Source organism: Coregonus lavaretus, assembly GCF_964263955.1.
Source record: "Coregonus lavaretus genome assembly, contig: HAP1_SCAFFOLD_943, whole genome shotgun sequence".
NCBI classification, from domain to species: Eukaryota; Metazoa; Chordata; class Actinopteri; order Salmoniformes; family Salmonidae; genus Coregonus; species Coregonus lavaretus.
In genome coordinates this window covers 113914-131083 of record NW_028162224.1, presented here as the reverse complement: position 1 = coordinate 131083, position 17170 = coordinate 113914, and the positions used below count along the sequence as shown (strand labels likewise).

General features: G+C 44.6%; 1 protein-coding gene across 1 annotated transcript; it reads left to right on the top strand.

Annotated features, from left to right (window-relative positions):
• Positions 1-3431: 3431 nt before the first annotated feature.
• Positions 3432-16851, top strand: LOC311119443 (uncharacterized protein; the record flags this gene model as incomplete). The annotated part of the gene is made up of 10 exons (XM_084194136.1): positions 3432-3487; positions 3608-3832; positions 4090-4449; positions 4881-4967; positions 5080-5343; positions 14976-15239; positions 15768-15858; positions 15941-15995; positions 16151-16386; positions 16704-16851. Exons 2-10 carry the CDS (start codon positions 3628-3630, stop codon positions 16849-16851), a joined length of 1710 nt encoding a protein of 569 aa, XP_084050262.1. The 5' UTR covers positions 3432-3487; positions 3608-3627.
• Between the last annotated feature and the right edge of the window lie 319 nt (positions 16852-17170).

The window sequence follows — 17170 nt, the reverse complement described above, 5'->3', positions numbered from 1 at the left end:
ACTATCATGGTGCAAACACACCAAGACAGTCGTGAAGAGGGCACGACAAAGCCTATTCCCCCTCAGGAGACTGAAAAGACTTGGCATGGGTCCTCAGATCCTCAAAAAATTCTACAGCTGCACCATCGAGAGCATCCTGACTGGTTGCATCACCGCCTGGTATGGCAACTGCTTGGCCTCCGACCGCAAGGCACTACAGAGGGTAGTGCGTACGGCCCAGTACATCACTGGGGCCAAGCTTCCTGCCATCCAGGACCTCTATACCAGGCGGTGTCAGAGGAAGGCTCTCAAAATTGTCAAAGACTCCAGCCACCCTAGTCATAGACTGTTCTCTCTGCTACCGCACGGCAAGCGGTACCGGAGTGCCAAGTCTAGGTCCAAAAGACTTCTCAACAGCTTCTACCCCCAAGCCTTAAGACTCCTGAACAGCTAATCATGGCTACCCGGACTATTTGCACTGCCCCCCCATCCCATCCTTTTACGCTGCTGCTACTCTGTTAATTATTTATGCATAGTCACTTTAACTCTACCCTCATGTACATATTACCTCAACTACCTCAACTAGCCGGTGCCCCCGCACATTGACTCTGCACCGGTACCCCCCTGTATATATAGCCTCCCTACTGTTATTTTATTTTACTTCTGCTCTTTTTTTCTCAACACTTTTTTTGTTGTTGTTTTATTTTTACTTTTTTTGTTAAAAAGAAATGCACTGTTGGATAAGGGCTGTAAGTAAGCATTTCACTGTAATGTCTGCACCTGTTGTATTCGGCGCATGTGGCCAATAAAATTTGATTTGATTTGATTTGATACATCAGAAAAGCAGAACTTAATATTTGGTACAGAAACCTTTGTTTGCAATTACAGAGATCATATGTTTCATGTAGGTCTTGACCAGGTTTGCACACACTGCAGCAGGGATTTTGGCCCACTCCTCCATTCAGACCTTCTCCAGATCCTTCAGGTTTCGGGGCTGTCGCTGGGCAATACGGACTTTCAGCTCCCTCCAAAGATTTTCTATTGGGTTCAGGTCTGGAGACTGGCTAGGCCACTCCAGGACCTTGAGATGCTTCTTACGGAGCCACTCATTAGCTGCCCTGGCTGTGTGTTTCGGGTCGTTGTCTTGCTGGAAGACCCAGCCACGACCCATCTTCAATGCTCTTACTGTTGGAAGGAGGTTGTTGGCCAAGATCTCGCAATACATGGCCCCATCCATCCTCCCCTCAATACGGTGCAGTCGTCCTGTCCCCTTTGCAGAAAAGCATCCCCAAATAATTATGTTTCCACCTCCACGCTTCACGGTTGGGATGGTGTTCTTGGGGTTGTACTCATCCTTCTTCTTCCTCCAAACATGGTGAGTGGAGTTTAGACCAAAAAGCTCTATTTTTGTCTCATCAGACCAAATGACCTTCTCCCATTCCTCCTCTGGATCATCCAGATGGTCACTGGCAAACTTCAGATGGGCCTGGACATGCGCTGGCTTGAGCAGGGGGACCTTGCGTGCGCTACAGGATTTTAATCCATGACGGCGTAGTGTGTTACTAATGGTTTTCTTTGAGACTGTGGTCCCAGCTCTCTTCAGGTCATTGACCAGGTCCTGCCGTGTAGTTCTGGGCTGATCCCTAACCTTCCTCATGATGATTGACGCCCCACGAGGTGAGATCTTGCATGGAGCCCCAGACCGAGGGTGATTGACCGTCATCTTGAACTTCTTCCATTTTCCAATAATTGCGCCAACAGTTGTTGCCTTCTCACCAAGCTGCTTGCCTATTGTCCTGTTGCCCATCCCAGCCTTGTGCAGGTCTACAATTATATCCCTGATGTCCTTACACAGCTCTCTGGTCTTGGCCATTGTGGAGAGGTTGGAGTCTGTTTGATTGAGTGTGTGGACAGGTGTCTTTTATACAGGTAACGAGTTCAAACAGGTTCAGTTAATACAGGTAATGAGTGGAGAACAGGAGGGCTTCTTACAGAAAAACTAACAGGTCTGTGAGAGCAGGAATTCTTACTGGTTGGTAGGTGATCAAATACTTATGTCATGCAATAAAATGCAAATTAATTACTTAAAAATCATACAATGTGATTTTCTGGATTTTTGTTTTAGATTCCGTCTCTCACAGTTGAAGTGTACCTATGATAAAAATGACAGACCTCTACATGCTTTGGAAGTCGGAAAACCTGCAAAATCGGCAGTGTATCAAATACTTGTTCTCCCCAATGTATGTATGTATGTTTGTGTGTGTATGTGTGTATGTGTGTGTGTGTGTGTGTGTGTGTGTCACTTGATGTTTAGCCTCACTGCTTGGGGATAGGAGCTATCATTGAACCTGGTGGTCAGTCTTCAGGCTGCTGTACAGCTTGACGGACCGTAGAGTATTGAACATTTATCCTCCTTTATTTGGAGTTCTGAGAATAAAACAACTTCAGAACAATCAATATAGAAATATCTGTTTACAGTACTACATATCTGTTCAATAAGTGATTGTTGTTGTTGTTGATGTTGTTGATGATGATGATGACTTTATTTAATCCATTAGGAAATTATTTTTGCATCATACATCATGTCATCTTAAATAGAAAGACGTAGACAGACATGAAACACGTCACACACATTAAATACATATAGACTTACAGACAGACAGTAATCACATAGACAACCATATAGCACAATACAACTCAACACAATATGAGCCTGGTTCATTTTCAGTAATGAGGCCTTGTACCCCATTTACAGTTTATACTTCAATGTATCAGGTGTAGTTATTCACCAGCTATAGAGTGAGTTGTTGTTTATGTTTCTAAGACTGCAGGGTGGGAGATGCAACAATGGCCTTGAGAACAGCAGGAAGTGTGTTGGTGGTCTTTCTCTGGTCTGTAGCAGGTATGGTCTCATTCTTATATTTTAGTTGCTCTGTTTAACAATCTACAGACATTTCTAAAATGATAAAAATCATAATATTATTCTGGTGTGTTCTGTTAGGCGTCTACACTTCACTTTAAATAGTTATCTTTCACACCTCACTGAGTGATGCTTATCTGTGGTTTCCATTCACACTCAACTCAACAACTATGGCAACAAATTGTGGACAAACCCTACTGTTAGTGTGAGCCAAAAGACCTTGACTTAATTATGATACCATTGTATTGTGTGACTGTGTTTCAGTGGTACTGGGTCAGAATGGCTGGAGTGTGAGCTACACCAAGAATAGGATCTGTACCTTGAAGAGGTCAACAGTGGAGCTGTCCTGCTCCTACACATATCGCAGAGGTTATACAGTCACGACAACCAAATGGTATAAATGGAAGAATTTGATCTGGACTGAAATCCAAGATAAATATGAGGATCGTATAGAGTACTGTGGGAACAAGGAGAATGACTGCACCCTGAGAATCACAGACCTGAGAGAGGAGGATTCAACATCATATTACTTCTCATTTACAGAAGGCTCATCGAAATATGGCTCATATGTTACTCTCTCTGTCACAGGTACTGTAATCTGACATAAAGAGTATAGTTACCACTTCAAATGATTTATTACATTTTCAGTGAGAACCTTGGAATGGTGCTGACAGACAGATGTTCTCCATTGTTGTTTCATAACTTCAGATCTAAAGGTGACTGGGGGAATGTGGACAAGATGGGAGTATTGGAAGACACTGACCTGCAGCACCACCTGTACCCTGATTGGTAACCCCACCTACATCTGGTACAAGAACGGACAACATCTATATGAGAGCACCTACAAGGTCAAATACTCAGTCTCCAGTAACTATGAAGACAGCTACTCCTGTGCTGTAAAAGGCCATGAGGATCTCCGGTCTCCTGCAGTCTGTGAATGTGGATTAAACCCTGACAAAGCCTGTAAGCTGAAAAGTTGGTGATGACTTATTAAATGCTCAGAAACTTCCATTTACATTTACTGTTGAAGTAAACTACAATATTTCCAAAGTGGAACTTGCTATTGATATATTCTTGGCAAGAAACATTTAGAAAATAAAATTAATGAAATAACAAAAATCTTTATGTTTCAGGCATTCAGAGTCAGGAAATACAGTATAATGTACTCATCTGATTCCATTATATTTCAGGTGTCCAGGGTCAGGACTGCAACAGAGTGACTTACACCAAGAGGATAATCTGTGTCTTGAAGGGGTCATCAGTGGACATATCATGTACTTATGGCAGTGGTTATAATACCGTCACATCATCACTCTGGTTTAGTCCTAAACAGAGTGCTAGGTGGAGTGATAAGTTGATCCCTGAGGACATAACCACAGACCCAGGGTATGCAGGTCGTGTGGAGTATGGTGGAGAGAAGGAGAGAGGTCACTCCACCCTGAGAATCACAGATCTGAGAGAAGAGGACTCAGCTGAGTACAAGTTCATATTCAACACACATACATCAAGATGGGGATACAGCTTCACTGGAACAACTCTGACTGTCACAGGTTACACTGAACAAATGATCATGTTTATACATACATTTCTATGTGATGTTTAATTATAATTATTGAGGAAAGTTTGCTGGCTCCTGTCTCCCTGACTGTCACAGGTAATCTGTCACTCATCTCACATCTATTACTGTAATGACCTTATTAAGGGCAGTCATCCAGACACAGTAGTGGTATGTGACAGAAAAAAACAAATCTAGTATATCATATAAGAGGACATATATAGGAGGAGAATAATGATGTGTTTCCTTTTTCTCTAGATGTTGTGTTGGAGATGGATCCTACATCTGTGTCAGAGAGGGAGAATGTCACACTGACATGTAGAACCAAATGTACACTGGACCCCATCACAGCCTACAGTTGGTATTAGAATGGACAGCCTATACCAAACAGCAACACCTACTCTCCTGTCTATAGCCTATTCCCAGCCAGCAGTGAGGATGCAGGAAGATACTCCTGTGCTGTGGAAGGCCATGAGGATCTCCGCTCTCCTGAAGAGACTCTCAATGTCAGATGTAAGTACATGTGGAAAAGTACAATTGGAAAAGTACAATTGTGGAAAGTATATATAATATTTTTAACTGACCTAATTTTTACTCTTTTTAAATCCACTGTATTTTACATTAGATGGACCAAAGAACACCTCAGTGTCAGCCAGTCCCTCTGGTGAAACAGTAGAGGGCAGTTCAGTGACTCTGACCTGCAGCAGTGATGCCAACCCACCTGTGGACAAATACACCTGGTACAAGAAGAACATAACCTCACCAAAAGCATCAGGACAGAGTTACAACATCACTAACATCAGCTCTGAGGAAAGTGGAGAATACTACTGTGAGGCCCAGAATAAAATAGCATCTAAGAACTCTACAGCTCTGATGATCATTGTAGCAGGTCAAGATTAATCTTCAATACTTCAATACAAAACTACATGTTTCTGTCACGGTTCAGACAGACGACCAGAGGACCACAATTGCGTCACACCAGAAAGTTTATTAAAACTTAAGGGAAAAGGGAAGTAGGGAGTGAATGAAGGCTCCAGGGGTAACAGGGATCCCGTCCAATGTGCTGGGTCTGTGCCCCCCCCAGTGGCAGCGATGCGTCCTATGAAGCCGGTGGTGGGTGGTCCAGAAGTCCTGGGGGGGGGAGACACAGACACAACAGGGCGGAATGAAACAAGGCAGCAGTACAGTTCAAGGGAAATCCAAAATACGTAGTAGCAAGGCAGAAGGCTGGTCAGAGTTACCGGGATTGAAGAGTAGTCAGGAGTCGTTAAGGCAGAAAGCAGGTCTGGATCTCCTGGGGCAGAAGAGTATCCAAAAATCAGGCAGGTCCGGGGTCACAAAACCAGGGTGAGCCAGAAGCGCGAGCAAACAGGTTCCGGGAGTGAGCTTTGCAGACGATCTGACACCGGAGAGCTGAAAGACAGGGCCTTAAATACTGGGAGAGGTAGTGGGTAATGCAGCGCAGCTGGCAGAGTAATTAGAGCAGAGCAGAGCAGGGACAGGTGGAGCTAGTTAGGCTGAGTAGAGAGAGTGGTGAGCAGAGTGGAAGAAAATTAGGGTGGTAACCCGGTGGAGTGAGAGGCTCATGACAAAAATTCACCCAACTTATTGTGGGAGGCTTGTGGAAGGCTACCCGAAACATTTAACCCAAGTTAAACAATTTTAAGGCAATGCTACCAAATACTAATTGAGTGTATGTAAACTTCTGACCCACTGTGAATGTGATGAAATAAATAAAACCTGAAATAAATCATTCTCTCTACTATTATTCTGACATTTCACATTATTAAAATAAAGTGGTGATCCTAACTGACCTAAGACAGGGAATATTTACTAGGATTAAATGTAAGGAATTGTGAAAAACTGAGTTTAAATGTATTTGGCTAAGGCATATGTAAACTTCCGACTTGAACTGTACATACATACAGACATACATACATACATACATACATACATACATACAGTACATACATACATACATATATAGTGCAATAGACTAACAGACAGACAGTAATCACATAGACAACCATATAGCACAATACAACTCAACACAATATGAGCCTGGTTCATTTTCAGTAATGAGGCCCTGTACCCCATTTACAGTTTATACTTCAATGTATCAGGTGTAGTTATTCACCAGCTATAGAGTGAGTTGTTGTTTATGTTTCTAAGACTGCAGGGCGGGAGATGCAACAATGGCCTTGAGAACAGCAGGAAGTGTGTTGGTGGTCTTTCTCTGGTCTGTAGCAGGTATGGTCTCATTCGTATCTTTTAGTTGCCTGGTTTGTCAATCTACAGATATTTCTAAAAGCAAAACATTTTCATGTTCTACTAGTGACACATTTGGCGTGTCCGCTTCACTTTAAACGGTTTCCATTCACACTCAACCAAAGAGTATCTATGTCTCAACTCAGCTACTACGGGAACAAAGTGTTAGTGTGAGTCAAAGGACATTGAAGTTAATGTAATGTCCTTGTGATGTCTAACTGGGTTTCAGCTGTACTGGGGCAGAATGGCTGGAGTGTGACTAACACCACAGTATTTGTACCTTGAAGGGGTCATCAGTGGAACTGTCCTGCTCTTACACATATCCCAGTTGGTATAAAGTCACAACAACCTTCTGGTTCACCAAAATTGTTGCTGTGGAGAATTATGTGAGTCTGAGTGATGACCCAGTATACAAAGGTCGTGTGACGTACCATAGAGATAAGAAGAATGGCCACACCCTGACAATCACAGACCTGAGAGAGAGTGACTCCACTACGTACAAGTTCAGATTTATTACAGATCAGACCGAAGGGATCCTGGAGTCACTTTGTCTGTTACAGGTACAGTGATGTTATATATAGTGCTGATCTGTTTAATTGGTTCTGGAAAATTGTCTTAATTTGTATTTAAATAATATAAATAATATGAAAGTATGCGTAAAATAGGAATGTCTGAATTGATGATTTGAGAACGTCCACTCCTGCCTCATTTGAACTAGACAACAGGTAATTGAGGTATTTAATGTTGTTATCTACTCCAGACCTGCACGTGAAGGCGACCACTACATTACATTTTACATTTTACATTTTAGTCATTTAGCAGACGCTCTTATCCAGAGCGACTTACAGGAGCAATTAGGGTTAAGTGCCTTGCTCAAGGGCACATTAACGTCATTTAGCAGACGCTCTTAGCCAGAGCGACTCGCAAATTGGTGCGTTCACCCTATAGCCAGTGGGATAACCACTTTACAATTTTTGGGGGGGGGGGGGGGGGGGGGGTTGGAAGGAACACTTTATCCTATCCCAGGTATTCCTTAAAGAGGTGGGGTTTCAAATGTCTCCGGAAGGTGGTGAGTGACTCCGCTGTCCTGGCGTCGTGAGGGAGCTTGTTCCACCATTGGGGTGCCAGAGCAGCGAACAGTTTTGACTGGGCTGAGCGGGAGCTATGCTTCCGCAGAGGAAGGGGAGCCAGCAGGCCAGAGGTGGATGAACGCAATGCCCTCGTTTGGGTGTAGGGACTGATCAGAGCCTGAAGGTACAGAGGTGCCGTTCCCCTCACTGCTCCATAGGCAAGCACCATGGTCTTGTAGCGGATGCGAGCTTCAACTGGAAGCCAGTGGAGTGTGCGGAGGAGGGGGGTGACGTGAGAGAACTTGGGAAGGTTGAACACCAGACGGGCTGCGGCATTCTGGATGAGTTGTAGGGGTTTAATGGCACAGGCAGGGAGGCCAGCCAACAGCGAGTTGCAGTAGTCCAGACGGGAGATGACAAGTGCCTGGATTAGGACCTGTGCCGCTTCCTGTGTAAGGCAGGGTCGTACTCTCCGAATGTTGTAGAGCATGAACCTGCAGGAGCGGGTCACCGCCTTGATGTTGGCGGAGAACGACAGGGTGTTGTCCAGGGTCATGCCTAGGCTCTTCGCACTCTGGGAGGAGGACACAGCGGAGTTGTCAACCGTGATGGCGAGATCATGGAACGGGCAGTCCTTCCCCGGGAGGAAGAGCAGCTCCGTCTTGCCAGGGTTCAGCTTGAGGTGGTGATCCGTCATCCATACTGATATGTCTGCCAGACATGCAGAGATGCGATTCGCCACCTGGTTATCAGAAGGGGGAAAGGAGAAGATTAGTTGTGTATCGTCAGCGTAGCAATGATAGGAAAGGCCATGTGAGGATATGACAGAGCCAAGTGACTTGGTGTATAGGGAGAAAAGGAGAGGGCCTAGAACTGAGCCCTGGGGGACACCAGTGGTGAGAGCACGTGGTGCGGAGACAGCTTCTCGCCACGCCACTTGGTAGGAGCGACCGGTCAGGTAGGACGCAATCCAGGAGTGAGCCGCGCCGGAGATGCCCAGCTCGGAGAGGGTGGAGAGGAGGATCTGATGGTTCACAGTATCAAAGGCAGCAGACAGGTCTAGAAGGACAAGAGCAGAGGAGAGAGAGTTAGCTTTAGCAGTGCGGAGAGTCTCCGTGACACAGAGAAGAGCAGTCTCAGTTGAATGACCAGTCCTGAAACCTGATTGGTTTGGATCAAGAAGGTCATTCTGAGAGAGATAGCAAGAGAGTTGGCTAAAGACGGCACGCTCAATAGTTTTGGAAAGAAAAGAAAGAAGGGATACTGGTCTGTAGTTGTTGACATCAGTGGGGTCGAGTGTTGGTTTTTTGAGAAGGGGAGCAACTCTCGCTCTCTTGAAGACGGAAGGGACATGGCCAGCGGTCAAGGATGAGTTGATCAGCGAGGTGAGGTAGGGGAGAAGGTCACCGGAGATGGTCTGGAGAAGGGAGGAGGGGATGGGGTCAAGCGGGCAGGTTGTTGGGCGGCCTGCAGTCACAAGTCGCAGGATTTTATCTGGAGAGAGAGGGGAGAAAGAAGTCAAAGCATAGGGTAGGGCAGTGTGAGCAGGACCAGCAGTGTCATTAGACTTAACAAACGAGGATCGGATGTCGTCAACCTTCTTTTCAAAGTGGTTGACGAAGTCATCTACAGAGAGAGAGGAGGGGGGGGGGGGGGGGGGGGGGGGGGAGGATTCAGGAGGGAGGAAAATGTGGCAAAGAGCTTCCTAGGGTTAGAGGCAGATGCTTGGAATTTAGAGTGGTAGAAGGTGGCCTTAGCAGCAGAAACAGATGAAGAAAATGTAGAGAGGAGGGAGTGAAAAGATGCCAGGTCGGCAGGGAGTTTAGTTTTCTTCCATTTCCGCTCCGCTGCCCGGAGCTCTGTTCTGTGAGCTCGCAATGAGTCATCAAGCCATGGAGCTGGAGGGGAGGACCGAGCCGGCCGGGAGGATAGGGGACTCAGAGAGTCAAAGGATGCAGAAAGGGAGGAGAGGAGGGTTGAGGAGGCAGAATCAGGAGATTGGAGGGAGAAGGATTGAGCAGAGGGAAGAGATGATAGGATGGAAGAGGAGAGAGTAGTGGGAGAGAGAGAGCGAAGGTTGCGGCGGCGCATTACCATCTGTGTAGGGGCAGAGTGAGTAGTGTGGGAGGAGAGCGAGAGAGAAAAGGAAACAAAGTAGTGGTCGGAGACATGGAGGGGAGTTGCAGTGAGATTAGTAGAGGAGCAGCATCTAGTGAAGATGAGGTCAAGCGTATTGCCTGCCTTGTGAGTAGGGGGGGACGGTGAGAGGGTGAGGTCAAAAGAGGAGAGGAGTGGAAAGAAGGAGGCAGAGAGAAATGAGTCAAATGTGGACATAGGGAGGTTGAAATCCCCCAAAACTGTGAGGGGTGAGCCATCCTCAGGGAAGGAACTTATCAAGGCGTCAAGCTCATTGATGAACTCTCCAAGGGAACCTGGAGGGCGATAGATGACAAGGATATTAAGCTTAAATGGGCTAGTGACTGTGACAGCATGGAATTCAAATGAGGAGATAGACAGATGGGTTAGGGGAAAAATTGAGAATGTCCACTTGGGAGAGAAGAGGATTCCTGTACCACCACCCCTCTGACCAGATGCTCTCGGGGTATGCGAGAACACATGGTCAGACGAGGAGAGAGCAGTAGGAGTAGCAGTGTTTTCAGTGGTGATCCATGTTTCCGTCAGCGCCAGGAAGTCGAGGGACTGGAGCAGGGACGGCCTGTTCAATAGGGCGATATGGGCGACGCACTGCCAAACGGGAAAAGGAAGGGATTTTTTTTCTAATCAATTATATCACGGCAACAGTAGTTATCAGTGTTGTAATCTATACGTCTGATCTGCCACAGTGCCACACTGCCACTAAATGTCGAATCAGGCTAAAGTCGTGCTTCAAATGGCTCCACCCCCTTTTGGGGCGATTTCAGTCAGATTGAAAATCGCCCAGAACTTCTGTCATAGACTCCCATGTAAAATCTATTTTTTTCAAATTTCAGAGCCTTCAATACAATCTCAATGGGTGTCTGTGGGCTTGCACTTACGCGCTTTCGTCATACGTTACGTAACCATGAACGTAACTGAGAAAAGAGTGGATTGTTTGAAAGAAGTTCCTTTTTGTCGGCGAACAAATGAAGATAAATTGGCAACGAAACAATTAGGACCTCCCAGACCAAATTTAATAATTCAACAGGTTTCTACTAAAGGCGGAAAGTCCTACACCCGAGGATTTTCCAAAAATTGGTACGAACGAAAAAAGACATTGCCACTCACTCAACTGGATGACGAGGGATACAGGCTAGCTGTCCGCCGCCACAACGATGAGGTTAGTGTTGATAATCACAAGTTTACTGGATGTGGATATGGTGTAATAAAGGCAGTTTATTCAGAGGTAAATATATCTGGAATCGCGTTCACGGACCCGTTCGTCAAACTCTTAAAAATGAACTTGGGCTGGGAATTGCCAGGAACCTCACGATAAGATATATGCATCAGCATTGCGAGTCTCATGATTCTATACGTATTGCGATTCGATACTGTGATTTTATTGCGCACCATATGTCTGTTGCAGAGGGATCAGAAAGCCATGAGAACGAGTTTTGATCAGTCATGGAAATAAAAGTGCTGAAAACAAATTGGCTCCCAATGTGAAAAGATTGAGAACAAGCTATGAAGGAACAATAATGGTGTTTTGGTGCAGGTACAGCCAACTAGCGCTAAAATATTGCGATATTGTCAATACAGTATATCGTAAAGTATCACTATGTAACTCGATTTCTTTCACCCCAATCCCTCAAATTAACGGTAAATAACTTAATTGTTTGCCCCACATTTAGCTAAGATGATTAGCTAGCCAGCTAAAATGTTTTAGTTAGTTAGCAGTCGCATCTACAATAGTTTACTGTCAATAACATGTCTCCAAAAATGACGTGGTGTCTCCAATTGTGTTGACATTTTACAATTGCAATGCGCATCCATGAGTATCCACTTTCTGTAGCTCAGCTGGTAGAGCATGGTGCTTGTAACGCCAAGGTAGTGGGTTCGATCCCCGGGACCACCCATACACAAAAATGTATGCACGCATGACTGTAAGTCGCTTTGGATAAAAGCGTCTGCTAAATGGCATATTATTATTATTATTATTATTATTATTATTATTATTATTATTATTATTATTATTATTATTATTATTATCTGAAGAGAGCCCCGAAACATTGTGTGCAGACATTTTATGCAATAAATGAAGTAGGTTCAATCTAGTAGTTCTGATCTTCTGATTGGTCCTGATGAGTTGGGCGAGGTCCCCTGCAGGCTACTGTCACTGTTGCATTGGCTCTGAGTCGGGTTCTCTGTCTTCAAATGTTCAGCCTAAGAGAGGGGATTTTTGTGTGTGTGTGTGTGTTTAACAGTGATGATGTGTGTGTGTGTGTGTGTGTTTAACAGTGATGATGTGTGTGTGTGTGTGTTTGTGTGTGTGTGTGTGTCCTCAGAGCAAGAACTCGTGAGTTGGAAGAACTGAGAGGCCTATGGCGTGGGTGTTGTCCTTGGCCACCTGCTGACAAGGCTGACAAGATAGGACCCTTTTGTCCATTGTTATTGGATAGGAACAGAACTTATAACCAGCTCCTGACCTAAATAGATCTTAGCACAACATTTTACTCAACATATCATATTCCATATTCACTATAACAAATATATTTACTACGACATTAGCAAGAACCGCCACATCCTCAGCCGGCTAATCCAGTGTGTGAAGTTTTGCGGAGTGTTTGAGTTAGCTTTGCGAGGCAAAGATGAAACTGAGGGCTCCACCAACCCTGGTAAGCCAACACTTTTGAGATCAGTCAATAAATGCTTCTGGTATTGACTTATATGCTGCCCCTGTCTTCATGTTGTTGCTGGACATATCTTTTTTTAAATGTGTGTAGGTCACCTAAATCATCAGAAAAATTGCCCCTCCTGAGAATTTTTTCAGGAGCCGCCACTGGACTGGAGGTTGGCATAGGCTGGGATGAAGTCAGCTTTGTTGGCAGCAGAACGGCAGTTCCAGAGGCTGCCTGCGACCTGGAACTCCACGTGGGTGGTGCGTGCAGGGACCACCAGGTTAGAGAGGCAGCAGCCACGCGGTGTGGTGCGTTTGTGTAGCCTGTGCAGAGAGGAGAGAACAGGGATAGGCAGAGGCATAGTTGACAGGCTGTAGCAAATGACTACAAAAATGCAGAGGAGATCGGAATGAAATGAGCTAAGCATCTGGGAGCGGAGAGAGCAGGGCCTCCCTCACCAAAAACGTCTACCTCAGAAACTAAAATTGTTTCACTGAACCACCCGAACAAAAACTCTCCCAACTTCCGCCTTTAGAAATCAGAATTGTTGTGAACCACAGCGGTTCAATGTTTAAAGGAATAGACTCAACCCACTTTATTCAGCTAGCCAACTATGACACCATAGCTAACTAGCAAGCTAGCATCCAATAACAATAACACACCGTTTAGCACCAACACTTGGTCACAACAAACCACCAATAGTGTGATAACACACTAAACAGATCATTCGTGACTGTGTCAAGTTCCTTTCATGACGCAGCAATGATTAGACGTTGGCTAGCTAGGACAAGTATATTGTATTTAGCTACTACCGTACAGTTAGCTGGTCGTGTTGGGTAGCTAGCAATGGCCACTGTGTTGACTTTGTTTGAAGAACGGCTAGCTAGCTAGCTTCGTGCTACACCCGGCACACAATGGCTATTGTGTTGACTCTGACTCTGTTCGAAAAAACGGCTAGGTAGCTCGCTTCGTGCTACAGCCGGCACTGCCAAGACACAGTAACTACACACAACAACCCACGATGCCTAGCTATGACGCCGTAGCTAACTTGCAAAAAGCTCAACCATGGTGGTCAACGACACTGACCTGTAGCACCACCTGTACTCTGACTGACAACCCCAACCCCACCTACATCTGGTACAGGAACAGTAAGATTGTACAAGAGGACTCCTCCCCCTCATACTCAGTCTACTTAAAAACTGAAGACAGCTTCTACTGTGCTGTAAAAGGCATCAATTCTCCTGCAGTGTGTGAGTGTGACTAATACACTTTTTAAAGTCTTACAAAATCATCCAATACAATCATTGGTCAGTGTTGATGTGCAGTGAAACAGACATGAAATAGGGCTGCTATTTCATTTCAATTAATGGATGTTGACAGTTCAAAATATGTACTCCATTTGAAAAATGTACTTGTGTTTCAGATGTTGGGGGGGTCACAGTTATTTCCACGTGACTTACACCCATCAGAGTATCTGTACCTTGAAGGGGTCATCTGTGGACATATCCTGCTCTTATACATATCCCAGTGGTCATAGAGTCTCCGAAACAAACTGGTATACAAAAGGAAAACTTGATGAGGCGCCACAAATCCTGAGCCCGGGGTATGGAGGTCGTGTGGAGTACCTGAGAAATATGCAGAGTGACTCCACCCTGAGAATCACAGACCTGAGAGAGGAGGATTCAGCTGAGTATAAGTTAAGAGTCATAAAAGATCAGACAAAACTGGGAGCCCACCTTCCCTGGAACATCTCTGACTGTCACAGGTAACACTGCATGTCACATCTTATCAATACTGCAAACTATTACTTCATGATATGTGTTTTAATCCCCTTTCATTTAGGTCTGCAGGTGAAGGTGACTCCTGCCACTGTGACAGAGGGACAGAAGGTGACACTGACCTGTAGCACCACCACCTGTACTCTGAGTGACAACCCCAACCCCACCTACATCAGGTACAAGAACGGACATGTAACCAACCAATCTAACAGTCTGTTCCTAAACCCAGCCAGCAGTGAGGATGCAGGCAGGTACTCCTGTGCTGTAGAAGGCCATGAGGATCTCCGCTCTCCTGAAGAGACTCTCACTGTCAGATGTGAGTATGTGTGATCCATCTCCAGTTGTATTCTTTTAGTAACATCTTCTCTTCTCTATTCTATCTATCTATTATTTCAATCTATGTCCAAGTTCCATGATTGTACTCATCTCACTACTTTGGTACTACACAAACACTGTATTGTTACATTATTTTCTAAGTTACACATATTTATATTAATATTTCAATTATTTCAATCATAAGTGTAAGTTCCATGATGCTCCTCATGTAAAGCAATATGTATGAACAATGTGTTGATACATATTGTCTGCCAGATGGCCCAAAGGACAGCTCAGTGTCAGCCAGTCCCTCTGGCGAAATAGTGGAGGGCAGTTCAGTGACTCTGACCTGCAGCAGTGATGCCAACCCACCTGTGGACAAATACACCTGGTACAAGAAGAACATAACCTCACCAAAAGCATCAGGACAGAGTTACAATATCACTAACATCAGCTCTGAGGACAGTGGAGAATACTACTGTGAGGCCCGGAATAAAATAGCATCTAAGAACTCTACAGCTCTGATGATCATTGTAGCAGGTCAAGTTTCATCTTCAATACTTCAATACAAAACTACATGTTTCAATCTAATCTTAATCATTATACTTTGTGTTATTACTCCTTAGTTTATAACTATACATTGGGTTATATTTTTGAATCTCCCGAGTGGCGCAGTGGTCTAAGGCACTGCATCGCAGTGCTAGCTGTGCCACTAGACCGGGAGACCTCAAGGGGCGGCGCACAATTGGCCCAGCGTCGTCCAGGGTAGGGGAGGGAATGACCGGCAGGGATTTGGCTCAGTTGGTAGAGCATGGCGCTTGCAACGCCAGGGTTGTGGGTTCGATTCCCACGGGGGGGCAGTATGAAAATAAAAAAAAATGAAAAAAAAAAATGTATGCACTCACTAACTGTAAGTCGCTCTGGATAAGAGCGTCTGCCAAATGACTAAAATGTAAATGTAATGTTATAAGATCCCTTAACAAGTATTGCATTAATGTCCTGTATTTAAGTTTATTTTTAGTTTATTATATCATGCCATGTACTCACATCATCCATATTATATTATAGTTAAACAAACCTCAGTTATGACTACAGCTGTTGGAATCATAGTGGTTGTTCTGGTTCTCATCCTCTGTCTCTCTGGACTCATGTGGTTCAGGTGAGTGAATTGTATTATTTATTATTTATTATTTAACTTTAGTAACATTGATTGATTGATTAATTCATTAATTATCAAACAGGAAGAAGTCCTCCAAATCCACCTCTGACCCAAGAGACACAGCAGAAAATGGACAGGTGAGTCTGTTGGAATCAGAAAATGGACAGGTGAGTCTGTTGGAATCAGAAAATGGACAGGTGAGTCTGTTGGAATCAGAAAATGACTGTGATGTCTGTGTATTCTTTGTGAAACATTTCCACTCCTCATGTTGTCTGTCCTCTTTCTCCACCAGGGAGACTCTAGTCCAGTGTATGACAACATCTCAAGCATGGCCATGACCCTTACTGCAACACAGACAGCAGCCAACGTAGACCAGGATGTTGTTCACTACACCAGCGTCCACTTCTCTCGCTCCAAAAACCAGGAAGTCCCTCTGTACTCCACCGTCCAACTGCCTCAACCCCAGAAACAGGACGAGGATGTCCAGTACGCTGCTGTGAAATTCAACCGCCCCACTGCTGCCACCCAGTAAGCATATTCTGCATTAAGGTAATTCATATGCTGCTGCTTATTGTAGGAGATGTCATCAATAAGCAAAACAGTTGACCCATAGTGACCACTAGTGATGTCATTTCCTTAAACTACGAACCCAACAATGGACATCTCAAGAAAATTACTATGACATGTATTGATGTAATGATGGTTTTGAGGAACTGCTCATTTTGCGTTCCAAATGGTATCATATTCCCTATTTAGTGCACTACAAAGGCAGTGCACTATAAAGGGTATAGGGTGCCAACATTTGGGACGCAACCTTTGTTTCATTTCTGTTTCTCTCTCTTCAGACCTGCAGCAGCACAATCAGCTGAGGAGGACCCCTCTGTGATCTACAGTCAAGGCAGTCAACAAACCCAGAACCAAGAAGACCTGAACACAACAAACCAAGAACCAAGAAGACCTGAACACAACAAACCCAGAACCAAGAAGACCTGAACTCAACAAGTTTGACAAAAACCCATATATTCAAAATAAGTGCCATAAAGCTTGAGGGGGTGTGGAATATTGGCCATTATAAACTGGGTGGTTTATACCACGGCTAAGGGCTGTTCTTGACACAAAGCGGATATGCCGTCGTATATTGGCCTGATTGCTATTAGAAACTGGTTACCAACATAAATAGTATTTTTTACGCCATACCCGTGGTATATTGTCTGAAATACAGTATTCACTTCTGAAATGCAGTTTCAGTCAGTCAGCATCCAAGACCCAAACTAACCAGTTTATAATAGTAAATAATAATATAGTTGAACAT